The 26,101-nt window shown below is 40.9% G+C and overlaps 3 protein-coding genes across 3 annotated transcripts in view; 1 reads left to right on the plus strand and 2 right to left on the minus strand.

Annotated features, from left to right (window-relative positions):
- The first annotated feature begins 114 nt into the window (after positions 1 to 114).
- On the plus strand, positions 115 to 7,489 carry copg2 (COPI coat complex subunit gamma 2). Its single transcript, XM_077499393.1, has 24 exons — positions 115 to 272; positions 478 to 530; positions 615 to 695; positions 780 to 851; positions 916 to 995; positions 1,060 to 1,135; positions 1,212 to 1,304; positions 1,376 to 1,462; positions 1,543 to 1,700; positions 1,940 to 2,073; positions 2,157 to 2,224; positions 2,618 to 2,806; positions 2,870 to 2,965; positions 3,040 to 3,283; positions 3,364 to 3,439; positions 3,516 to 3,619; positions 4,647 to 4,772; positions 4,846 to 4,914; positions 4,996 to 5,177; positions 5,250 to 5,379; positions 5,452 to 5,549; positions 6,885 to 7,023; positions 7,103 to 7,201; positions 7,276 to 7,489. Exons 1-24 carry the CDS (start codon positions 236 to 238, stop codon positions 7,404 to 7,406), a joined length of 2,622 nt encoding a protein of 873 aa, XP_077355519.1. The 5' UTR covers positions 115 to 235; the 3' UTR covers positions 7,407 to 7,489.
- Positions 7,332 to 13,171, minus strand: mest (mesoderm specific transcript). The gene is made up of 12 exons (XM_077499399.1): positions 12,955 to 13,171; positions 12,534 to 12,711; positions 11,497 to 11,576; positions 11,332 to 11,409; positions 11,122 to 11,258; positions 9,727 to 9,785; positions 9,620 to 9,660; positions 9,448 to 9,518; positions 9,264 to 9,365; positions 7,895 to 7,971; positions 7,762 to 7,825; positions 7,332 to 7,670 (listed from the first exon to the last, which is right to left on the minus strand). Exons 2-12 carry the CDS (start codon positions 12,691 to 12,693, stop codon positions 7,553 to 7,555), a joined length of 987 nt encoding a protein of 328 aa, XP_077355525.1. The 5' UTR covers positions 12,694 to 12,711; positions 12,955 to 13,171; the 3' UTR covers positions 7,332 to 7,552.
- Positions 13,172 to 13,724: 553 nt separating this feature from the next.
- atp2b1a (ATPase plasma membrane Ca2+ transporting 1a) overlaps positions 13,725 to 26,101 on the minus strand; it is a 95,916-nt gene continuing 83,539 nt past the window's right edge. The window contains exons 17-25 of the mRNA XM_077498721.1: positions 24,909 to 25,088; positions 24,730 to 24,817; positions 24,533 to 24,639; positions 24,267 to 24,458; positions 22,664 to 22,877; positions 22,387 to 22,598; positions 22,207 to 22,314; positions 20,924 to 21,112; positions 13,725 to 16,080 (exon numbers count right to left, since the gene is read on the minus strand). Coding sequence (XP_077354847.1) covers positions 15,688 to 16,080; positions 20,924 to 21,112; positions 22,207 to 22,314; positions 22,387 to 22,598; positions 22,664 to 22,877; positions 24,267 to 24,458; positions 24,533 to 24,639; positions 24,730 to 24,817; positions 24,909 to 25,088 — 1,683 coding nt within the window. The 3' untranslated portion in view covers positions 13,725 to 15,687. The remainder of the gene's footprint in view (positions 16,081 to 20,923; positions 21,113 to 22,206; positions 22,315 to 22,386; positions 22,599 to 22,663; positions 22,878 to 24,266; positions 24,459 to 24,532; positions 24,640 to 24,729; positions 24,818 to 24,908; positions 25,089 to 26,101) is intronic.

A 26,101-nucleotide genomic window follows, 5' to 3' on the forward strand; every position in this document is an offset into this window, starting at 1 on the left:
TGATAGACTGTTTGGAAATGTTCCAAATATTTGCGTTCTAACGCTGTAATTATCCATTGATATGGTGCGTGACGTCTTATTTACTCAATAAAGTTTTGACACCAGAATTAAAAAAAAACAAAAAACATTTGATGACGTTGCAACCGGAAGTCCATTAGGTTGTGAATACGTGGACGGTTTTGCTAGCATTTCGTCGACATTGTGAGTCTGCTGCTCGTCAGCCAATTTGAATACGATGATCAAGAAGTTTGACAAGAAAGACGAAGAGTCCGGTGAGTGATGAACTTTCTCCTTTTGTCTCGTAATGGCGACTGTGATCAGTAAGTTTCATATCATGGAGTCTCGCGTTTGGCGTGCTAATAGATTGCTAGCATGCTAGCTGAATATGAGCAATCGGTTGCATTAACGTCACAATGTGAGGGAGAAATGACCCTTGAACGTATTAATTTGTCATTTTTAATGTACTTTTTCCATCAGGAAGTGGCTCAAACCCTTTCCAGCATCTGGAGAAGAGTGCCGTTTTGCAAGAGGTACGTTTCCAATTTGCGTATTTATTCGGAATTAATAATCATATACCGGCATAGATGTGTAAATAATTCTCATTTTGTCCACAGGCTCGCATCTTCAACGAGACGCCCATCAACCCGCGAAGATGCCTGCACATTCTCACCAAGATTATTTACCTGCTCAACCAGGTAGTTTTTTTTGTTTTGTTTTTTGTTTTTTTAAATGTAAATTTTTGCACCTCGTCTCACATGGTGGGTTTTTATTCGTTTTAGGGTGAACATTTTGGGACCACCGAAGCCACCGAGGCGTTCTTTGCCATGACCAGGCTCTTCCAGTCCAATGACGTAAGCTCAAATAATCCATTTCAAGTGTTATCTTTAAAGTCTAATTTTCATTTTGTCTTATTAGCAAACCCTGAGGAGGATGTGCTACTTGACCATCAAGGAGATGGCCAACATATCTGAGGACGTCATCATTGTCACCAGCAGGTTTGTACGGTTATTACATTTGGTTGTGCAGTTGTTAATAAATAACAAATGGTGCTTTGTGCAGCCTGACCAAAGACATGACTGGCAAGGATGATGTGTATAGAGGACCAGCTATCAGAGCCCTCTGCAGGATTACCGATGTAAGATGTCTACAAAATGTGGGCTGGATTAAAAAAGAAAAAAATAGAATTCTGACTCCCTCACCACATTTCTCAGACCACCATGCTGCAGGCCATCGAGAGATACATGAAGCAAGCCATCGTGGACAAGGTGCCGAGCGTGTCCAGCTCGGCCTTGGTCTCCTCACTGGTGAGACACGCTCCGGTCAGCACGCGCATATGCAATTATGATGTCATGTTTTGATCAGTCATTTGTTCCAGCACATGGTGAAGATGAGTTACGACGTGGTGAAACGTTGGGTGAACGAAGCGCAGGAGGCGGCCTCAAGCGATAACATCATGGTTCAGGTGGGAAGATGCCGAAAAGCTTGCGTGCTTACCTGGACTTCATACACTTGCTGTCAGCGTAAACTCGTAATGTGTTGCAGTACCATGCTTTGGGTCTCTTGTACCACCTGCGGAAGAACGACCGCCTGGCCGTCACCAAGATGCTCAACAAGTTCACCAAGTCGGGCCTCAAGTCGCCGTTCGCCTACTGCATGCTCATCCGCATCGCCAGCAAGCTTCTGGATGAGACGGAAGGAGGGTGAGAGGACACAAACGTTCGCGGCATCTTTGTTTTCATTCTTGATGTCGCGGTTTTAGGGCTGGGGAAAAAATGTCGACCAAGTCGGTTGACACAAAAATGCATGCCTCAAAGCTATTCTATTAGTCGATTTAATCGATGAAATAATTGATAGGCAAGTCGAGTTTTTTTTAATTTTTTTTTATTTATTTTTATTTTTTTTAAAGTCATGAGTGACAGCACTATCTGTGCGTGCGCAGGCATGACAGCCCCTTGTTTGACTTCATCGAGAGCTGCCTGAGAAACAAGAACGAGATGGTTGTGTACGAGGCCGCCTCCGCCATTGTGCACATGCCCAACTGCACCGCCCGGGAGCTGGCCCCCGCTGTGTCTGGTAGGTTAGAATGAATAACATAACAAAATGGCTGACATGAGTGAGTTCTTAATTGTTTTTTGTTTTTTTTTCCCTTTGTGAAGTGCTGCAGCTCTTCTGTAGCTCCCCCAAAGCTGCGCTGAGATACGCGGCAGTCAGGACTCTCAACAAGGTACTTGACAGTGATGGATGTTTTTGTTTATTTTTTGTAATTTTTACTTTTAAATATATAAAGAATGGATGGAAATTGTAAGGAGCTTACCGGCTCATCACTGTGTCAAACTAAATTAAAAACTAAGCAAGAGGTTACCGAAAGTTTTCTACTGTAGATAGTTTTCCAAAAATTCAGCATAATTTAATTTAAAGTAAAGAGGAAATTTAAATACATCCATAAATGAAAAGTTCCTTGTATCTCACTGAGCGACAAATGCATGTGAATGTAGCTTTTGTCAGGGTTCGTAAAAGGTTTCAAAAGATCTTCGCAGGCAGTGAAAAATTGTTGGAATATATTCAAAATTTCTTTGCAACAAGTAAAAACTGTCTGCAACCTACCCCCGGCCACCAGGTGGCGATGAAGCACCCCTCGGCCGTGACGGCGTGCAACCTGGACCTGGAGAATCTGATCACGGACTCCAACCGCAGCATCGCCACGCTGGCCATCACCACGCTGCTGAAGACGGGCAGCGAGAGCAGCGTGGACCGCCTCATGAAGCAGATCTCGTCTTTCGTCTCGGAGATCTCCGACGAGTTCAAGGTGCGACTTCAGCTGCCGCGATCCATCCGGGGCGCCGCTTGACTCGATGGTTTTGCCGTTCAGGTGGTGGTGGTGCAGGCCATCAGCGCCCTGTGTCAAAAGTATCCCAGGAAACACAGCGTCATGATGAACTTCCTGTCCAACATGCTGAGAGACGACGTAAGCGGAGAAGAAGGCGCTCGGAGAATCGTCGTCGACGTTACCAAGCGCTCACCTGCGGTTTCTTTTTGAAGGGAGGATTCGAGTACAAGCGCGCCATCGTGGACTGCATCATCAGCATCATCGAGGAGAACCCAGAGAGCAAAGAGACGGGCTTGGCTCACCTGTGCGAGTTCATCGAGGACTGCGAACACACGGTGCTGGCCACCAAGATCCTGCACCTGCTGGGAAAGGAGGGCCCGCGTACACCGCAGCCGTCCAAGTACATCCGCTTCATCTTCAACAGGGTGGTGCTGGAGAGCGAGGCCGTGCGAGCCGGTCAGATGCTAACCTCAACGGCAATGCAAAAACAATCTAACGTTTGTGTTTAAGCTTCTTTTTTTTTTTTTTTTCATCAGCTGCGGTTAGCGCTTTGGCCAAATTTGGTGCTCAGAATGATGACCTGTTGCCAAGTGTTCTGGTTCTCATGCAGAGGTACTTTTTTTTTTTTTTTTTTTTTTTTTTTTTTAATTAAACTGCCAGATACAATTTAAAGCTGGTGTTTGTGCAGGTGCATGATGGATAGTGACGACGAGGTGCGCGACAGAGCCACATTCTACATGAATGTGCTGCAGCAGAAGCAGAAGGCACTTAATGCTGCCTACATCTTCAATGGTGAGATGAGCTCAAATGATAACATTCAATTTGGGCTGGGCAATTTCTCATTGGAATCATTTTTTCCACCTTCAGTGAAACCTGAAACTTAACCAAATAATTGGCAAAATGTGTGCATATTTCAAAAATGTAATATTTTTTGTAGTTTGTATTAAGGCTAGACGATTAATCAAAATTGCTTCTGTCAATCTTTTAAAGGTAATAATCAAATAAACCAACCAGTCAAATATTTTTGTATAGCACCTTTCATACTTTGAAAGCAACACAAACGTACTTCACATAAAAACAAAATACAATTGAAAAAGAAAAAAAGTAACGTGCTTAACAACTTCTCAACTTTTAGCTAGCAGCAAATCACCGTGATTCTGCCGTCCCTAAGTGTCCCTTAAGCTGTTAAAACACACCCCAGTTGGAGTTAACTGCTTGACTAAACAAACAAGAAGAATTATATCCGCTGTAAATTTTAAATGTGAAACATCCTTCGTTTTTAAAACATCGCTGGACTAGCACAAAGTGAATGGAGGATCCCATTCAAATGCTAAAGGGAAGTTAGCATCAACTTCGGGACTGTTATGCCTTCAAATAACGAATATTCACACATAAATGCTGTGGAAACATATACTCACAGTTAAGATACTACTACTCAATGGCACAAATTCTTCCAAATCTGTCAAAAACGGGTCATTTTAATAGAATTCAATCGCAACTTCTGTTCTCATTGTATGCGAATATACTCCGCGGCACCACACTGCCCCTAAGTGGCCAAAATGTGCAGTAACACCCAGTATTGATTTATTTTTTTCAATTGCCATTTTAGTATATTCTCGTTTGACTTTCTTACTAATTTTATTTCTTACCATCGTTTTAAGTCATATTTATGATAGTTTTTTTTTTTTTTTCCCATAATCGGCCAGTCCTAGTTTGTATAATTTCGTTTGTTTAAAAAAGAAAAAGAAAAATTGACCAGTAATTGCTCAGCCCAACCTTGAGTGTCCTCCCAGCATTCATCTAACATTTTTGTGTTCAGGCTTGTCGGTGTCGATCCCCGGTCTGGAGAAGTCGTTGCACCAGTACACGCTGGATCCATCGGAGAAGCCGTTCGACATGAAGACGGTTCCTCTCGCCACCACGCCCATCACAGAACAGAAAACAGGTCAGCCCGTCCGCCAGGTCTTGAAAGGCAGATTCCGATGTTCTGATCCTTGAAAAGTGTCGTTTCCGTTCAGAAATCACTCCAGTGGCGACCAGCAAGCTTCCAGAGAAGTTGGCCCCGTCACGCCAGGATATCTATCAAGGTGCGACCTTCTCTCATTTAGTTTGTTGGCTTTTTTTTTTTTTTTTTCCCCTGACGCTAACGGTCCATTGTCAACTCTCAGAACAACTGGCGGCCATCCCGGAGTTCCAAGGCCTCGGCCCGCTCTTCAAGTCGGCCGAGCCGTTGCAGCTGACGGAAGCCGAGACGGAATATGTGGTGCGCTGCATCAAACACACCTTCTCCAAGCACATCGTCTTCCAGTTTGACTGCACCAACACGCTCAATGACCAACTTCTGCAGAAGGTTCCACACGATAACAATGAATCACAATACAATTGAGTCCCTGTTGACTAATCGTGTTGCTCCTCATTTCAGGTTCTCGTGCAAATGGAGCCGTCCGAGTCCTACGAGGTGCTTCACTACATTCCCGCCGCCAGCCTCCCGTACAGCCAGCCCGGCTCCTGCTACACGCTAGTGCGCCTGCCCGCCGACGACCCGACGGCCGGTAAGACGAGCGCCACATTCTGATTGGCTGCTCATCACCTTGGAATCCTTCAAACAATGACGCCGTTTGCAGTGTCGTGTACGTTCAGCTGCACTATGAAGTACCTGGTCCGAGACTGCGACCCCAACACGGGAGAGCCTGACGACGACGGTTACGACGACGAGTACGTGGTACGTAGTAGCGCGTCGACAACGGCTTTTAGTGGTGCAACATTCACTATAGAAGCAACAGAGGATGTTGAAAACCCTTGTGGAGCATTTTGGCAACTTGGGGTGAAATTAGTCCTCAAATTGATACAGGATTTATTTTTATTTTTTTTCTGCCTCTCATTTCGACATCAGACATGTCAAGGAAGCTGAAACATACTCAATGTAACAAGACTAACTTCAAAATAAAGTTTACCAAATAATACATAGAAGGCAATGCTAAATTGCCTTAGTTAGACTTTTACTTTGAAGTTGGCCCACGTCGTGGAGTGATGACTAGCTTGACTTCCCTTTCGACGTTTAGGATTTCTTTGTTGCGACCAACATTTCAACACGTTATCCCAAACTCGTATTCATGCGCTAAGAAACAACTAATTAATTACGCCGTCGCCGTATGACACGGCAGAAGTCTCCGACATAAGTGGCTAGCAGCTAGATGTTAGCATTACCGACAAGTGCCTGGTTGGTCACTGTAAATGAGTTTGACAGCTGGTACCTGGCTTGCTTGAATTCTTTTTCAATATTCTGGACCAAGGCTACTTTTGTAATTCACTCTCTATTTTTAAAGGAAGGGAACGTGCCTTAATTTGCCCTTTAAGGTGTCTTCATTATTAAAAAAAAAAATAGAACTTTGTCTTCATATATTTTATAAAACACTTTCTCCATCAAAAAACAAAACATTCAACTCAAAATGTCAGACATTGCCATTTCGGTTTATTGCGCGGATGGTATGTTCCAAAAATTACTCGCGATAATGGAAATCCGCATTATTATTATTATTATTTTTTAACAATTTACCATTAATATGTATATTTTTTTTGTTTTTTTTTTTTCTTCATTTTGATATGATTTTTACTTTATTAGAAATGCTTTTTCATTCGTGTTCTTTTTTTGTTTACATTTTTTCCACTAAGTGTTTTTTTTTTTTTATTTACTTATTACAGTACAGTATATTTTTTTTCATGTTTTTTTGTTTTGGTATGCTTTTTAGTTTAAGAATGCTTTTTCATTCATTTTTTTCTATTAAGAGGTTATTGTTTTACATTTGTTATACAGCGCAGTAGATATTTTCTATCGTGGAACGAGACCCCGTTGGAAATGTCTGGTCGAGACGAATCCGTGGATGCGTTTAACAAATAAATGAAGACAAAGTACTATTTATTTTTTACTGATCTAAAAAACGATCCGATCCACGACTCAAATCCGTGATCCGATTCGAACTGTGACTTTTGTAACCCGTTGCACAACTACCTTTTGTTTGTTCCCGCTTTGGTCTCACTTGCGCTCACCTCCCCACAGCTGGAAGACCTGGAAGTGACGGTGGCGGACCACATCCAGAAGGTGCTGAAGCCGAACTTCGGAGCAGCCTGGGAAGAAGTGGGAGACGAGTTTGAGAAGGAGGAGACGTTCGCGCTGGCGTCCGTTCGCACTTTAGACGGTATGCTCAAAACAAAAGCACGTCACAGTCGTCATGACGACTTCTTTCATCAAATGTGATGTTTTTGTTCCTCCGACAGAGGCGGTGAAGAACATCGTCAGCTTCCTGGGCATGCAGCCGTGTGAGCGCTCGGACAAAGTGCCCGAAAATAAGAACTCGCACATCCTTTTCCTTGCTGGTGGGTTTCATCCAAAAAAAGAAGAAAAGTACAAATGTTTCAAGACTAAAAGATCCCCCCCCCCCACTTTACAGGAGTTTTCCGAGGAGGTCACGACACACTTGTCCGCGCTCGCCTGGCGCTGGCCGACGGCGTCACCATGCAGGTGACGGTTCGCAGCGACGAAGAAACGGTTGTGGACGTCATCCTGGCGTCTGTGGGCTGAAGTGCAACATTTATCTTTTACCGCTCTCGAAATCGAACATCTGCTACTTAACTGTAAGAGAAATAAACGCTGATTACCACAAACCTTTTTTTTGTACAAAACTATTTATTTGATCGTCAAGCTTTTTCTTTGCGCGTCAGTCAAGTTCAGAAGGAGTGAATAAAATTAAAGTAAGCATTGAGGAAGCCTGTGGGGTCTTCCAACTGCGGGTAATGACTGATGTGCTCGTCCAACACGCTGACAGTCGACCTGTGCACCAGTTGCCTGTCGTAACAGGGGGAGAGAAAAAAAAGAAAAAAGCGCACAGCCGTCACCTCGATGTTCACAACATGTAAAAAGACAAAACAACACTCACTGGTAAAGGCGGACGAAGTGTGGGTGCGGGTTGACCGGGTCCAGCGGGCCGTAGATCAGGTGAACTGAAAGACGAGGACGTCAGAAAGGAGCGCGCACGTTTTGGATGCCATTTTGTGGGTGATGTCACTTACGTGGCACCATGGTGGACGTGAGCGCGCCGACCCATCGCTCTCTGTGCTTTAACCTCTGGTTGATGTACTGCAGAACACTGACACAAATATCTTTTTTGAAAATGCGTGCACAGTGCTTAAAGTTGTTGCTTGTCTGTTTTTTAAAATTCTTTTGTTGTGGACAAAATTACGGATGTGCGAAATGGTAGCAGGGAACTTCACAATGCAACTGTTGGTAAATATTTTTCAAAGAATGCTTAAAGTTTTCAGTGATGGATATTTTAACAAACTACAGCATCACATGGAGCCAGACAATATAAAAATACTCATGAGCCTGCATTCTGAAAAATGACTTACTCCTGAAGCTATGTTGTCTATTACACTGCCCTCTAGTGGGCAATGTGCAAACAGCAATTTATCAAATTTGGGGTGTCAAAATTAGTGTTAATTTTGAGGTAATTTAAAGCTCCTTTCACTATTTCTTTTTAATGTGCAATTAACTCATTCACTGCCAGTCATTATAGAAAATTTTTACATTTCCAATACTCACGTGATATTACATTCAATAATTATATATAAACCGAATCTACCAAATAACAGAATAGACTCCCTACTTTTTGTCCCGTCCCGTTTTTTTATAATTGACAGCAGAAAAATGTAGGTTTGCCAAAATACAGCCATTTCTCCCATGGACTCTGAAACTGTGTTTATTTCCTATAAAATGGGGCAATGATGTCATCTACCGGTGGTTGGGCATCAGTAAAGTTGTTTCCAAGTTTGATATTTACAGTGGAGCATGCTCAGATTCGCCCCCATTTAGCACCGCTCTAAAAAATACAATTGACAAGTATACTTGTCAAAGGCAGTGAATGAGTTAATGACCACCCCTTACTTGGAAAGTGTACTGGGAGAACTATTAAAATTAATAATAATGCATACATTTGTGGAGACTGGGGTCAAACTGTATTTTACATTTTCACAAGTTACTTCATGTTAAAGATTAGATAGCTCTTAATATGAAAAAAGGCCAAGGTCTTAAAAATGCAATTATGCCATCTAGTGGCAGAAAAATGACCAACACAAATCCATATCACACTATTTTTTTTTACAGTACATATTTTTAATTTTAACACAAATTTATGAATTATGAAATTATTGTATCAGTGACTAAAAGATGCAGTCATATTTCTATTTAACATTTTTTTTCCACTTATGTTAAGAGTATGAAAATTTATAGATTATACAAAATGTGATTAATCATGAGTCATGCGATTAACTAAAAAATTTAATCACCTGACACCCCTAATTAAATTATATTATTACTCTGTGATTTTAATAAAAGAAATACATTACATACATATTTTCATGATTTTTTTTTTTCCTTACACACCTGTCCAAAACAAGGTTGCCATCATTGTAGCGCAAACCGGTCCACATGTCCCAGAACTCCGCATCAGTCGGCTGCGTGTACGGCCCAAAAACCTCTCCGATCCTGTCACGAAAAGACAAAACCAGTTTTTTTTCTTTTGTGATTTTGGATTAAAAAAACAAAAACAAAACAAAACACTGCTGACCCCTTTTGGAAGATCATGTAGTTGGTGAGCCGCATGAGGACGGGAGCCAGGAATGTGGAGTCCTTGAGGAGCTTGAGGGAGTCAAAATGGATGTCAGTGAGACGTCACAACCTCCGTGCTGTCAATACAAGCTTGTGTAAGGACGTGCGGGCGAGTGGTGGGACGGACTGACCTTCTGCAGCAGGCGAGGGTGGTGGACTTCGGGGAACAAACCTGTGGGGGGCACAAGTCAGCACCAGTGAGTGTGAAAATGGAAGAAGATGTTGCAGACTCGCTAACCTCCATTAGACAGACACAGGCTGTTGATGTTCAGGTGACCCGTGCGGTTCTGCTCACTCCTGTCCAGACGAGAAAGCGCACTTGTGGTAAAACATCACATATGGACACTTCCAGATTTAATGTTAGGCCTGCATAAATTAACTTGAGACACTGTAACATGGAAAAAATAAAATGCATTTCCCTCGTTTATCGCAGGTGTTACGTTCTAAAAACTACCCGCTATAATCCACGTTAATTTAAAAAAATAAATAAAAATATCCCGTTAATTATATATATATATTTTTTATGTTACAGTGATTTTTATTCTCGACACTTTTTCGCGTAAAAAACTCCCATATAACACTTCCAATTTGCACGGTTCAAATTTCAACTAGCTTAAAAAATTCACGCCTCCCGTGGTATATATCGTCTGTTTACACATTACTTACAGTATTTGCACAATTTAGCGTTTAATATCAACTTTTCCCCATTCATTTTCAATGGGACAGACAGTGAACTTTCCACGCCGACTTCCATATAACTTGTCATCATTACCAGGTGTCTGATACTGCTCGGTGGCACAGTTGGTCAAGTCCATTGCCCGTTAACGTCATAATTTATCTCTCAATTTACTTCATAAGCATTCCACATGCATTCAAATATTAGCATTCAGCTATTAGCATTCAGCATTCCCACGCAATTTCTCAAGAAATTGCATTTACAGTGTAGTTATATATGTTTTTTTGTGTGTTTTTTTTCATTTTGGTATGATTTTTAACTTATTATAAATGCTTTTTCATTCATCTTATGTTCTTTTTTTTCCATTTACATTCATTTTTTTCCCATTAAAAGTATGATTTGACAGCGAGGCCGTGAAAGATTAACCCGCGATAAATGCGGGAACGCTGTATTTATATATTTGAACACGTAGACAGAAAATAACACTTAATAGAGGCGAATATTTTTTATCGCCTGTGAAAAGTGATTAAGTGCATCTTATTGAGCCACTTGTGAAACTCTTCTTTGTGTGTGTGTGTCTGTGTTATACTGCCCCCAAGTGGGCAAAAGGAAAAAGACAATGTGAATGAATTGAAGCATTTCTTTACATTCATTAGCCATAAAGTACAATAATATATAGTACTATTTTGTTAAAACCAACTGGGATTTGGAGCATATTTGGGTTCAACTTTTGTTCTCCTACTGTTGTGTGGTTCCCCAAAAATTGAATGCTTACAGTAAGCATACTCATCATGCTCGCCGTCTTTCCACGTACAAAAACATATTCTACAGGCGTAACAATAAACAAATTGAAGCAAGCACACTTTCTTGGAGAACCATTGGCGAACTGCACAGAGTGCAAACAAAACACAAGGTATTGTATCTTTCTTTTTTTTTAAAGACAATCTTGAAGTTTACCTGTAGAGCAGCTCCAGCGCCACCGTGTCGCCGTAGTCATGTGACAGCAGGTTGATGCGCTGGTTGGCCAGACCCAAGTGCGCCACCAGCGCCTCCACCACGCTGGCCTGCTCGAAGATGGAGTACCTGTGTGGTCGCTGAGCGTCAAGGCGACAGGAAAACCCATCAATGAAGTTCACTTTTGACTGATTCCATAAGATTCGCACAGACCGGCTTGTCGCTGAAACCAAATCCCAAGAAGTCCAGCGCTATGACCCGGTTGAAGCGTTGGGTGAGCGGCCCCCAAATCTGGACGGCGAAGAGAGCGAACGGAAGTCTAAGTTACAACAAATGAGAATCATTTGGAAATGGATTGTGGTCTAGTGTCGCTTGGACCTTCTTCCAGTCGTAGCTGGAGGTGGGGAAGCCGTGGAGGAGAAGAACGACATCGGAGCTTCCCAAAGCACCGTGAGAGTCTGTTACAAAACATTATAAACATACCACCTAAAACGTAAAATCGTACCACCTAAAACTAGGGATGCACGATAATATTAGGGATAGACCGATAATCGGCCGGGACGATTATCGGTGCCGATATTTGGCATTTTGACAAATATCGGCATCGGCCATTTTTTGAATCTGAAGGCCGATAAAGCTCACTGAGCAGGGAATTCTTGCGAACGTAGCGAATTTGGGGTTTTCATCAGGATTTGTAAGATGTTCGCAGTCAGTTGTTATTTGTCGTAAACACATTTGGAACATATTCACACAATTTTTCACCGCGAAAATCTTTTTGAAACGTTTTTACGAACCCTAACAAAAACCCCAAATGAGCTACATTCGCATGAATTTGTTACTCAGTGAGAAATTATATATAGTTTAAAAATCCCCCCCCCATTTTACTGCAAATGAATATCGGCTTGAAATATCGGTTATCGGCCTACTTGACGACAAATAATCTGTATCGGTATCGGCCTTGAAAAAACCATATCGGTCTATCACTAGATAATATCGGTGGCCGATAATTATTCAACGTCAAACAGATAAAACAGATAATAGAGAAATCTGCCAATAATTATCAGCAATTTGATTTCATACAGATAAACCAAATAATAAAGAAATCCAGCAATAATTATAGACATACCACGTTGGTCCATCTATTGTGGTTGTGGCTCATATCAATACAATTCAGCTTCATGGTGCTTCACATACATTGAAACATTATGCAAAGTTTATACAATGTTTCAATGTATTTGTTAGACTTAAAGTAGGACTCGAAAGTATATTTGTAATCAAGTTAATTTTGCAAACAATTATAGGCTTACTTATCGGTTATCGACATCGGCACTTCTAAATTATTGGTTTATCGATATGGTTGAAAATAGCATTATCGTGCATCCCTACCTAAAACAAATAACTCATAGGTTGCTCACCTGTGTAGAAGATGCGTCTGCCCCTAAAGGTGAAGCTTTTGCCGGCGTTGCGCCACTTGAGCAAGGCAGCCGACAGCTGAGGCGGCGGCATGTGCAGGTAAACGGCCAGCAGCGGGATGCAAAGCAAGCCGACAAGGAGCCACCACTCTTTCATCGTCATTTCATCGTTAGCTCATGTCTGCACACCGAACAAAACAACATGTGCAATTTCTTACATTTCCTTTCACTTGCATTTGTGCGGACACTCGCAAATGCTACATTAGCATTAGCTAGCAGTAGCGACATATCGTTTAAAAAAAAAAAAAAAGTCACTGCTACAGCTAACAACACATAACAATTCAGAATAACACAAAAGTATCATATATTGTTCTAGGTTGTGTAAATAAGGGCACTTAGAGTTTAAAAGGTTTGAAATGCTCACTCCAAACAAGACGTGAAGACCTTCGGACCGCGACAAGCGTCCATAGCTACAGACACGATCTTGATGATAGGCGTCTCACTCTTAATGGACTCTTCCACAATTTTTCACAAGTTTTTTGACCTCCAAAGAATTGGACTCATATTTATTCAAGTTATATATTGTATCTGAAAATATTAATATTGACTTTTATACTGACTTTATGTGATAAACGTCACCAGTTATTAATGAATAGAGAGTACGTCTTGTTTTGGTACACGATCTGCGTTGATCTAGAAAGCTTTTACTGCCGTCTAGTGGCCAACTGCTGCAATTCCAGGTCAATGTACTCGTTTTATCGACCGTAAACGTTAAAAAATAAATAAATACATCATTGATTTTTTTTTCAAGCAACGTTATATGTAATCCCATCTTTTATTGATGATTATTTTAGTTGCTTCTATACTGCATTTTGCAGTTATCTTAATGTTTTAAACACTAAAGAGGAACACTACACTAAAATGACAATTTGGCTATTATATTCGTTTAGTGTAATAAATGATTAAAACTAGTATTTTTAAGCACAGACGACGGAGCACCTAAAGTGTATTGTGTAACACTCACTGGTGGTGAACGACCTTTGCTTGATTGCTAATCTTATCTGCAATTAAACATGCACGGTCACATATTAGAAAATTTTAGTGATATTACACATAAATGCAACACTTCCAGCATTTCCCTACGGTTTGAAAAAAAAAGGAAAGCTACTGCAAAATGAACAGGGCTGCTGCATGTAGGCTAAATACATTATTTATTTTTAAAAACCATACACATTACTCGACAAGTTTCAAATGTAAATCCAATCACGATATTCATTTAAAAATGCTCAAGATAAACAGACATGAAGTACTTTTATTTCCAAATGTTAAAAGATAAAAAAAAAAAATGCATAAAACAGATGGAAAAAAAACAACAACATTCATTCCCGCGTTTTACAGGAAGAAGCGACAGAACAAACTCCTGGTATGGATTCCGCTTTTTGTGTTTTCAAGGTCTTCCTAGCTGCTAATTTGTCATATCTGTAAAACCAAACAAGGACAACAGGCCAGCTCCCTTTCAAATGTTTATTCCGCACGCCTCCGGGTGAAGAAAGCCGAGGGGGGGTTGCAGGAAGAACGTGCAGCCACCAAACCAAACAAAAATACAAAAAGCAACAAAAAGAGGCCTATTCTCTCTCTCTTTCTCCCTCTTACCTATTTGCACCCTGAGATGAATGTTCCAGAACAACACACGACATTTGAGCGGCCTCCCTGCAGTGTCAAATCCTGTCTCGTGAGCATGATGAAAGCTCATTAATCAGTTTATCGTCATAAAAATACAAAGGTACATTTGTTGTTTCTGTATCAAAACTCTTGCTAGGAAATAAAGTACCCTGTGCAGTACCAGTGTATGCCTCGTCTTTATTCTTTAAAAAAAAAAAAAGAAGATCCTTTTTAATGTTTCCAGTACATCAGGTGTCCAAAAATGGTTTCTGTGTGTGTGTGTAGGAAGAAAGCGGAACATTTTAGATGTTGCATCTGTGAGGGGGGGCTGAGAAACACTAAAACTGTAAAGTACACAGATTCCAAGAACTAAAAACAACAGTGGTGGGAGTCTATATTTAGCAAGCATCCGCAGGGTTGATCAAGTTTGAAAGTTGACTCCAGCCAAGGCACATTCACTGGCTAATTTAGTCTCAATTGAACTTGTTCCTTTTGTGCAAATAACGTGGAAAAGTGTGTCACCTTGTTCTGAAAGTGTCTGAAGAGGCCACGCTTGCTAAATACGAGCCCCCGTGAACTCCCTTTTTTTTTGTGCTGAGAAGCTTTCAACATATGGAAATCTTTGAACACAAGATAACAGATGAAAATGAGGATATTTTTCCCCCAGGAAGGTTTTGTGCACGTTGAAACTATAGAGTAAATATTTATAGCGATGTTCCAAAACACGTCATCGCGGGTCGGGCCGGGCGGACCTCCTCTCTATACAAGACTTAGTGTTTATTGGTTTGGCTAGAAGTTTCTATATTTATCTACAAATATATAACAAATAAAACTTGCAGGCAAAAATACTTAAGTTTCAATAGAAACACCCTTTTTTTTTTCCTGAAAATACAGCAGTATCTGAAATAAATCTTTTTTAAAATCTGTCCCATTTTCTGCCTCATACATCAGGAAGCTCTTTTGCCTACAAACAGAAAAAAAGTATCTACAAACTTTGTAAACAGACCTGCTTTTTTTCCTCCATAAACATAAATAAGTCAAAATATTAACAGCCAAATGGAGCAGAAATGAGTTTTTGTGTGAGCGAGGGCCGAAGAGCTAAATATACAACATTGAGATTAAGGTGAAGCAAAAAAAAAAAAAAAAAAAGTTCTGTTGTCTTCAAGCCGCGAGGACCTCCTGCGCCTCCTCACAATTCAAATAATATTAATAATAAGAACAGAATAAGAAAAACAGGTCACTTTCATTCAAGAGTTTATAATCACGCCTTTGTCCAGCCAGACAAATCAAAAGTGGGGCAGCAGGGGGCGGCAGAGTCCTGGTGTGGTTTAAGTAGAAGAAGAAGAAGAAGAATGAGCTGAAAGCATCCACACACGCCGTTACATTCCTCCCAATGTTCGTCCGGCCCCGCCTCGCGGTTCGCTCCCCGCCCCGCCTCCCCCCCGGTGTAGAAAAGTGGTAAGGTGCCTTTCAGGGAGGTGGGCGTGCTTTGCGATCAAAGGGAGGTCTCCAGGCTGTGTAGGGGGCTGCCCGGCACGGGGGTCTCGCCTGCTTTGGTGGCCTCCGGGTGGAGGTGGTTGCTGCTCTCCACAGCGTTATTGTTCTGGTTTGGGGAGGCGGGGCTGAGGGCGGGGCCAGGGGAGGGCGGCGGGGCGGTGCTGGCCGGCGAGGGCGGCGCCGGCGAGGCGTTGCGGGGGCTGGCCGAGTTGCGCTTGGTGGGCGCGTCGTCCTCGGCGTCCGTGTCGTCTATGAGGGGGATGTGCGGCTCCGAGTCCTCTATCCGAAACTCCGGGTGGGTCATGAAGTTGTGGATGGAGCTCCGCGACTCGGGCTTCTCCAGGCCCTCATAGAGGGAGATGGAGCTGCGGAATGCATTCACCACGCGAATCTGCAGGCAGGGGGGGGGCGGAGAAAACACCACGTTAGACGGCGGGCTCGGACGGACGGTGTCGGAGGCCGCTGGGTCGATACGAGGTGAGTTTTTAGTTGCCTCAACACAAGAACGCCGTCAGTGAGACACGTGCAAGACGTTCTGACGCCTCCAGCGACATTACAATTTGAAGGGTACGCTTTCCGCCTCTTCAATCTCGGCTCAAAATGGAGGCTGAGGCGTGCGGGTGGGCGGGCGTGTGTCGGAGCGCTTTTGGATGGTGAGTCGGTGCACAAAGTCGGCCGGCGGCAAACCCAAACGAGGGCGTGCAAGTACGTCACCAAACGCTCTGGAGAGGCCCGCTTACGATTAGTCATCAAAATGCAAAAAAAAATAAAAAAAGAACTAACGAGGCAAAGGCCTCAAAGGTGTTGGACATGCTTTAGAGGAGAGAGAGAGAGAAGACAGATGAGAGGATTGAGGACAGAAAAGAAGAAGAAAGATGAGATTGAACAAAAAAAAAAAAAAATGAAAATGCTTTTTAAAAGACAAAAACTAACTTAATCTACGTGTTTTGTTTATAAAACTAACTAATCTATAATCATAGTGAAAATATCCTCTATTTTAATCTTTGGAAATTAATTTAATGCCTGAGCCTTTGGGGATGATTTTAAATGTGATTTTTAAATCCATTTATTTTGATATTAACTCATTCACTCCCAGCCCTTTTCACAGAAGCAATCTCGTTCGCTCCCGGCTGTTTTACTGGATTTTGACTGATTTTGCAAGGCCCACAGAATATTGTGTTCTATTGATATAAAAAAAAAACATGCAATCTATTAATAGAAATATTAAAGTCTCTTCTTTCATCAGGAAAAAAAAAGTATATTTCTATCTGTTTTCGTTTTGCAGCAATTAGCATTAGAATGTAGCTAAATTTAATCAATTTTCACAAATCTATTCAAAATTGTGAGTAATTCAGCTTTTTTTCCCCAACACGGCCCCCGTTGAGCTCTTATACTCTGCTGCCACCTGCTGGCCGTTTGTGTAATAACTACCATTTCTGCAATCGTTCTTTGCAGTTGAGAGGCTGCATCAAAGCCTTCTGTATGCTCTAGCATAAAAAAAAAAAAAAAGTATAAATACGTCTTTTGGACACTTAAAACATAAAAACAAAAAAAAACAAACTTATTTATAAGTTATTGGGAGCAAATGAGTTAACCGGAATAAGGACGTTTGACAGTGTGTCACACAGAAGTGACGTCGTCGAGCAGCAGCCAATAGAAAAGCACCTTCAGACGACATCACTCTAGGATGACAATTTTGCTTGCTTGATTTTTGGTTGCAATGGCTCGGCTTGCATGCTTTTTCATTTAACTCAGCCGAAACGCAACGCTAGGTAAGAAATGTTAGTTTTTTTCATTTTACCATGGTGTTTATCAAATATTGCGCACAAATAATACACGTTTTTTAAATAAACAAAAATTAATACTGACACTAACTAAAACTAAAATGAAATTAAGCATTTTTTAAACAAAACAAAACTAACAGAAACACATTGAAAACTAATTAAAGCTCACTAAATTTCTAAAACAGAACTCAAAACGAAATAAAAACTAACCATAATGAAAATTCCAAAACTATAAGAAACCTGGATTGAACTGAAGACAGAACAGACGAGATGGACTCAAAAGCAGATGGGAGGACAACATAATGACATAACGACACGAAACACGGCACAAGAAAGACAAAATTGAAGGAAAGAGGACTGAAAGACATGAGAGCGATTTCAAACAAAATGCAATAGGAGCCAAGAAAGAAGAAAGAAAGACGCGAAGACAGAAGTGATGAAAAAGAAGACAGGTAAGACAGAAGATGGAGTAGAAGAAGACCAAAAACGGGAGAGCGAGCGAGTGGCGACTTAAGACAGATGGTCAGTCAGATGTATTTTTTTGTGGCATCCAAAAAAAAAAAAAAAAAAAAAAAGCTGCTGCAGCCAAGCACGTCCACAAGCGGGTCGGGCACGTCATTAGACAAAAAAAAAAAAAAAAAAAGGCACACGAGAACCGCGAGCGACCCATGCAGAGCGTGTGCGACCTTGTGCTCTAACGGCAGTAAAACTTTGAGTATAGCCCATGAGACATTTGACAGACTGATGCTGACACAGACACACACAGATGGACGAGCACCTTGCACCTTTTGGGAGGACCTGGAATGAAAAGTTACTGAGCCGAGCTCTTCCACCTGCAGGGAAAAAGAGCCGCCAATCGACATCCGTCCCCTCCGCAAGCTCTTACGCGTGGTGGCGAGCAAGCGGGAAGATCTGCGGGAGAGGAGAGCTGATCCGGATCATCCCCGCCGCGCTTTGAAGCGCGTGACCATGTATGGAGGACCAAAACTGACAAAATTAAAAAATAAATACATAAATAAATAAATACAAGTGAAAATAAAAACGGATAGAAAAAAATCTAATTAAAAAAATTAATACAAAACATAAAAGTAAACATAAATACAAAAACAAAACAAGATTAAAAAAAATAAATACAAAAATAAATAGAATTAAATATCAACCAATAAATAAAAATGTTCTACTCTCACAGGCACTCAGGCAAAAATGTTATTTAAGAATGAGAGCAGAGCATTTTTATTTATTATGATATTTAATTCTATTTCCATATTTATTCTTAGAATCTCATTTAAGTTAATATTTATTTTAATATTTTATCATATTTTACATATATATATATATATATATAACAATATGTATAACAAATACATAAATACAAACATAAAACGATAGCCAAAAATAAATAAATAAATATATAAATAGAATTAAATATCAACCAATAAATAAAAACACTCTACTCTCACATTTATTTCATGCTTCAGACACTGTCAGGACAAAATATTATTCAAATATTTAATTTATTGGCTGATCTTTAATTCTATTTATATATTTATTTTTTGAATTTCATTTTATTTAAATATATCAAATAAATCTAAAAATAAATATATAACTAGAATTCAATATCAACCAATAAATAAAAATGTTGTACTCTCACGTTTATTTCATGCTACAGACACTCTGTCAGGACAAAATGTTATTCAAGTATGAGAGCAGAGTGTTTTTATTTATTGACTGATATTTAATTCTGTTTATATATTTATTTTTGTATTTATTTCCATTTTATTTTTAGATTTGTTTTTATAGAATCTTGTTTTTTGTATTTATTTTATATATATTGTTGTTTTTATTTCCTTTTATCTATTTTTTTAATTTAATTTTTTTAATTATATCTTTCTATTTGTTTTCTTCCCACTTTTATTCATTTATTTATTCATGTATTTATTTTTAATTTTGGCAGTTTGGTCCTGCATATCCATGGGCGTATACTCAAAACATTTAGAGCGGCGTGATACGGACTGACTGAGGCGGACGCGACCTGCTCAAACGGGAAGACGTTGCCGAGAAAACGCACACAATGACATTTCCCTCGTAAAGCACCACAATCCAAAAAAATTAAAAAAAAAAAAAACATTCCAAGCAGAAGCTCAACATAAGACAACGTGATGGCACAGAGAAAGAAAGAGCCAACATCTCCACGCCAGAAGCCACCTGCTCACATGGTACATAGATAGGAACAGCATCATGTGGCATCCAAGCTTGATGAGACATGTGGGTGCCTTGTTTTGATTGTCAACAGGAAGGAGAGAGAAGGAGAGAGAGCCGAGGAAGAGGAGGAGGTTAGGGGAGGACACGTCTCATGCACGAGAGGAGAACACGCACTCACACCCCACAGCGGCAGAAGCGTAGTTGGTGGCAGCGGCGGTGCTGTTGTTGTTGTTGTTGGTGGTGGTGGTAGTGGTGGTAGTAGAAGGAGAGGTGGAGGAGGTAAAGGCTACGACATGTGTAGGGCTAGAAACATTGGTTACATCGTGCTGCTGCTGCTGGCTGGAGTTGGAGGCCTGCCGCCTCAGCGCCCCCTGAAAGGAAGTTCCGCTCTGGAACGCACTCACTACATCCATCTGCAAAGAACCACACAGCGTGACAGCACAAAGCCCACAGGACAAAGAGAGAGAAAAGGGAAATAAGAGCAATCATCATCTTAACTCATTCAAACCCAAAAACGTGTAAACACGTTTTATTTTACTCCCAAAAACGTATTTATACGTTTTTTTATGTTTTTTTTTTTTAAAATGCAGCTTCTCACATGAAGAGGGGGCTTAAAGTAATGGTAGTTATTACAAAAAAACGGCCAGCAGGAGGCAGCAGAGTATAAGAGAGCAGCCAGGGCAATGTTGCAGCAAGCTCTTTTTGTCAGTGTTTTCACCAGGAATGTGAATATTGAGGAAACCTTGCTGTATTGTAATGCTAAAGAAAAAAATACATTTTTTTTTTCATGATGAAAGAAGAGACAATTTTTTCTTTTCCATGTTTTTATAGCAATAGAACACAAAATTCTGTGGGCCTTGCAAAAATCAGTCAAAATCCAGTCAATTGCTTCAGTGAAAATGTCTGGGAGTGAATGAGTTAAGCACATAAGGAACCAAAAGTAGAAAATCATTTGGGAATTGGACTTGTTAAAAGAGAGGAAAAAACAGCGAGTAGTTTGGCTTTGAAATGACACTCGGTAGCTGAGAAGCTTCGCGCTTCTTTGACCAATCAGCCGCTTTCCTTCCTCGTTACCTTTCATAAAAAAAATCACAACGCGAGCCTCCACCGATGTTGAAGTATTCATTCAATTACTTTCTAGCCCCGCCAAGAGCAGGCGCTTGGCTCTACATTCGTTCCCAGCTGCAATGGAGAGTCACATTGCGATGGCCTGTGATTCCGTCGTGGGCGCAGCCTTTGGTTGATTACCTGAGTCTGGATGCGGTTGAGGCCGCGGAACCAGAGGATCTGTCCGCGACGGAGCTCTCGCTCGGCGTGGTCGATCTCGTCCATGTCGTCCAGCTCCTCCAGCTCCTCGTCGGGGATCTCCTCCTTCTGCGTGCCGTGGCCCGCCGTTTTCAGAAACTTTAAGCGGCTCGTCGGGATGGACGAGATGACCTGGAGGGAAAAAAAAAACAAAAAACGAACCATTTATGGCAAGCCACTTCAGCTTATTCATTTATTTGAGATCCAATTAGAGTGCTAAATTGTGCATGTACTAGGTCACCCTTTGTTCTCACTAGAAGACAATTCAGCACACTAGTAGTCTGTATGTTTTACTAGTGACTGCCTGACATTTTTGCACAGTAGTGGAACAACTGTTGTAGTTGACAGCTGTGTGCTATTAGTACAATTCATGCATTGTCAAATAGTAGTACCAATACCATGCAAAAGGTTCCATAAAGAAGTGTCAGACAGCAGTGGAAGACAGTAGGGGGGAAAAAAAAAATCTTAAGACATAGCAGGTCTATTAGTGTGCACGAGTAGGAAGAAAAATACATCTTACATCAAGGAAGGAAGGAAGGAAGGAAGGAAAGAAGAAAGAAAGAAAGAAAGAAAGAGTTCAAACAGAAACTATAAAATGTCCAAGATCAAAAGAAGAAATCAGCAAAACTAGAATAAAATGTCCATAAATTGCCAAAAATATCAGAAAATCTATAGCAAAATAAGGCAGAAAAAAATGTCAAAAAATAATCACAAAATGTCTAAAAAAGAGAGGCAGAAAATTACCCGAAATCCCCAAAACTATCATAAGATGTCCATAAAATTTCCAAAACCGTCAGAAAGGCAGAAAAGTATAAACATGAAGTATTAAAAAAAAAAAAATACCAAAAAAAAAATTAATTAAAATAAAATAAAAAAAATCCCAAAACAGAGGATGAAAGGTAGAATAAAATGAATCTCAAAGTATTGGAAGCTGCAGATTTTTTTGTTATGCTGAAGCACCTCGAATTAGTAGCTCTCGGGCCCTCAATACATGAGACTAACACTAACACAATGTTCAAATTTTTTGCGGTTCCAAATGGATTTTTTGTTATTCATTTAGCCTAAAATGGCACTTTTGACAGCAAAGGTTGCTGACCCCTATAATACCTTGTGGACAATTGAGTGGACAACTAGTAGGCTATCAATCAAACGCTCAAATTCATGTCTGCACTACACCAATCCCACCACAGAGGGGCAGTGTTGAGTTGCAAATGCAAATTTCATACCTGCCCCCACAGCAGCGAGCCGAAGCCCAGGAAAGTGCACCAGAGCCACTGGTCGATGGTGAGAGCCACGCAGCTGAACGGCTTCCCTCCAAACTGCACGATAATAATCTGGCAGGACGAGGAGGCGGCCATTAGAGGCGAAACGCAACTTGTGTCGACTCGCGGATGATCGAGCGCCACCTGGATGATGAAGGTGCCGAAGACGATGCTGCAGAAGATGAGGTTGTTGAAGATGCCGTCGAAGACGTTGCGCTCGCCGTGGATCTTGCGGGCGTTGATCTCGTTGAAGAGCTGCATCAGGACGAAGGTGTTGAAGACGATGGTGTAGTGCTCCGACGGCGGCGCCCGCAGGGGCGCCTTCCTGCCGCTGTCGATGTCGAACATGGTCTCGCCTGCGGCGGGGTTGCAAAACGTCAGCGGCGGCCAGGACCCATCCGGCGGGCAAACCTTCCCTTACCGGCGAAGAGCAGCGTGAAGATGATGACCAGCTGGTACACGCCCTGGCCCAGGATGTTCTTCATCATGGTGCGAGAGATGAGAGGCTTGTTGCGGCCGTACGGCTTCCTGAGCAGCAGCGCTTCCGTGGGCGGCTCCGTGGCCAGCGCCAGCGAGGCAAAAGTGTCCATGATTAGGTTGACCCATAACATCTGCACCGCCTTCAGTGGAGAGTCCTGCAAATAAACGGCACTGCTTTTACAAAAGAGGCTGTCAACGTGTTGGATGTGTGCATTAAAGGGGTGTGGCTAATCATCTTGGGTTGGCCGATCATTTCATTTTCAGATGATCGTAGTGACTGAAAAATAAAAATCAGCCACCACCCCGCCAGAAAAAAAAAAAAAAACTAAACAAAAAAAATTACATTTTTTTCTTAAATAAACAATGAAATAATAGTAATGAAAGACAAACTTTCCCGTTTATAAAACTAACCAAAACTAGTTAGTGACTATAATTAGGGTTGTGCAATTATTACATTCCAGCATTACAAAATGGCATAATCATGAACAAAAATAAAATATTATTAATACTATTTTTGAGTTGTTTCAATGTATATATTTGTACTTCTTTTTTTTTATTTTAAAACAAGTAATTTAATAAATCTTTTTTGGTCCAAAAGAAACAAGAAAAAAAATTATTCTAGTGTTTCAAAGAAATTGATTTGTCTTAGTATTTTACGTTTAAACAGTTTGTGTTGGACCAAAAAACAAATTATTTCCAAATTAATCGTTATTAATATTTTATTCATAATCAAGCAGCCCTAACTATAATTATAGGGAAAATAGCCTTTATGTTATTGTCTTGTCTGGGGTTGACTTTAAATGTATTTATTTTGGTATTAACTCATTTCAACCCAAAAACGTGTAAATACGTTTTTGGGAGTAAAGGGACAAAGCATTAAAAACTTATTTACACGTTTTTTGGGTTGGAATGAGTTAATGTACGGCCTTATGCAGAAGAGTTGAACTGTTGTTTAAATTTATTACACTATATTTATTGTGACAATTTTTTTGTTTTATCTTGCATTTGACAAATAAGGTACATGTAAAAAAAAAAATGAAATAAAACTAATACTAAAACTAATAATAAACAAAGTAAAATCAAGCATTTTTAAAAAGAATACAAATGAAAAAGAAAATGCTACAGAAAACAAATTTAAACTGAATATAAAAACAAAAGTAAAAAAATAAATAAATAAATAAAATAAAATAAATATATTTAAAAAACTAAAAAAATAAATCAACAACTATTATTACAGCCATGCTTGTATTGAAAATGACCACAAGCTTTGGCGCTTGTCTGCAGCTAGTTAAGAAAAACGAGGCATGGCGTGAAATGTGGAAACATTTTGTTTCCACGCCAACAAGCCGAAAAATGGTCCAAACCAAACAGTTTGCAAAGCCACAAAGACCACAAGCTCGCTAAGCTGCATCATCAGAGTTCAAATATGAATCCAAATCAAGCGACCCGACCCTGACTTGGGTGCAAAAAAAAACAAAAAAAACAAAAAAAAAACAAAAAAAAAACATTGTTTGGGGCAAATAATTCAGTTTGTTCTGGCTAACCTGCGTGATGCAAGCGCCCGTGAACGCCACAATGACGGCCACCACGTTGACGGTCAGTTGAAATTGCAGAAACTTGGAAATGCTGTCGTACACGTTGCGCCCCCACATGACGGCCTTGACGATGCTGGAGAAGTTGTCGTCCGTCAGGATGATGTCGGACGCTTCCTTGGCCACGTCGGTGCCGGCGATACCCTGCAGTGGGAGAGGGACGATTCGTCACGTCATATCCGCCACGGCGGACGACTCGCGTCACTTGCGTGACTCACCATGGCGAAGCCGACGTCGGCTTTCTTCAAGGCGGGACCGTCGTTGGTGCCGTCCCCTGTGACGGCCACGACTTGCCTCTGCTCGGCCACGGTGCTGTCAATTATACCTGAAGCGGTGACAGACGTGAGCTCAACGCAAAAAAACACAACTCCCCACATTTATATCCGAAAAAAAATAAAATAAAAAATCAACCAACCTTTGACTAAAGTATGCTTGTCAGTTGGGGAAGAACGAGCCAGCACTCGCAGTTTGGGCCAGATCTTGTCAATGCGCTCTTGCTCGATCTAGAAATACAACAGGAATCAAAATGAATCACCGAAAAGTATTTTTGGAAGCGTCTGACGGGAATGCGAGCCGCGTTGCTGTGCCGCCCACCTCTCCCTTTTCGTTGCGTATGCGTCGGTTGAATTCTTTGCCCTCCAAGCAGAGGAAGTCGTCTCCGGGCTGCAGGATGCCGCACTTGCTGGCGATGGCGCGCGCCGTGTTGATGTTGTCGCCCGTCACCATCCGCACCGTGATGCCGGCGCGCTGGCACTTTCTGATGGCGTCCGGGACCTGAAGAAAAAAAAACATGTTCAGTCAGTGTGTAGTAACATGCTACATGCACATTTGTGAATATTTTGTTCTTGTCAGAGGAACCATAATGCTACATAATTTTTCATAATTACTTTACCTGAGTATTTTTTTTAAGAATCAAACATATTTATGGAACACTGCTGACGCAATCTATTTGTTTTGGTTGGTCAGAGAGACTTGTGCCTCACGCGTTTAACTCATTCACTCCCAACCATTTTCACAGAAACAATCTCATTCGCTCCCGGCTGTTTTACTGGATTTTGACTGATTTTGCAAGGCCCACAGAATATTGTGTTCTTTTGCTATAAAAGCATGCAACCTATCAAAAAAAAAGATTAAAGTCTCTTCTTTCATCAGGAAAAAAAAAAGTATGTTTCTGTCTGTTTCTGTTTTGCAGCAATTAACATTAGAAGAGAGCTAAGTTTCATCAGTTTTCACAAATCTATTCAAAATTTTAAGTAATTGAGCTTTTTTTTCTACATGACCCTGGTTGATTTCCTTTGCTCTGCTGCCACCTGCTGGCCATTTGTGTAGTAACTACCATTTCTGCAAGCGTTCTTTGCAGTTGAGAGGCTGCATCAAAGCCTTCTGTATGCTCTAGCATAAAAAAACAAAAAACAACAACGTATAAATATGTCTTTGGGACACTTAAAACATAAAAAAAAAAAAACGTATTTACACGTTATTGGGATTTTTCAGTATACCGGTAATCTCTGCCTGGTAGCCTATTGTGATGTTTCACAAAAAAACAAAACAAAAAACAAACAAACAAACAAAAAAAACCCACTACTGAATATCTGAAGTTGCACATTTCTATTTTTTATTTCCATCATATTGGAAACTGAGTACAGTGTCCCCTCGTTAATAGCGATTTTTTACAACGTGCTTTTTTTTCCTGAACGTGCTTTTTGGTTTATTTTTTTTGGGTCTTTGCTCGGCCGTATCTCTCAAATCTTACGTCCGAACGGAGACATACGGGCATCCGCGGATTC

The sequence above is a fragment of the Festucalex cinctus genome, chromosome 16 (assembly GCF_051991245.1).
Source record: "Festucalex cinctus isolate MCC-2025b chromosome 16, RoL_Fcin_1.0, whole genome shotgun sequence".
In the NCBI taxonomy this organism is placed as follows: domain Eukaryota; kingdom Metazoa; phylum Chordata; class Actinopteri; order Syngnathiformes; family Syngnathidae; genus Festucalex; species Festucalex cinctus.

Coding starts and splice junctions, on each gene's coding strand:
- mest (XM_077499399.1), bottom strand. CDS start 12,693: ATGACGATGAAAGAGTGGTGGCTCCTTGTCGGCTTGCTTTGCATCCCG. Junction 11,410..11,496: donor CCAGCTACGACTGGAAGAAG/GTCCAAGCGACA, acceptor TTCGCCGTCCAG/ATTTGGGGGCCGCTCACCCA. Junction 7,671..7,761: donor CACTTCGTCCGCCTTTACCA/GTGAGTGTTGTT, acceptor CTGTTACGACAG/GCAACTGGTGCACAGGTCGA.
- copg2 (XM_077499393.1), top strand. CDS start 236: ATGATCAAGAAGTTTGACAAGAAAGACGAAGAGTCCG. Junction 3,284..3,363: donor GAGCGAGGCCGTGCGAGCCG/GTCAGATGCTAA, acceptor TTTTTTCATCAG/CTGCGGTTAGCGCTTTGGCC. Junction 3,620..4,646: donor TGCTGCCTACATCTTCAATG/GTGAGATGAGCT, acceptor TTTTGTGTTCAG/GCTTGTCGGTGTCGATCCCC.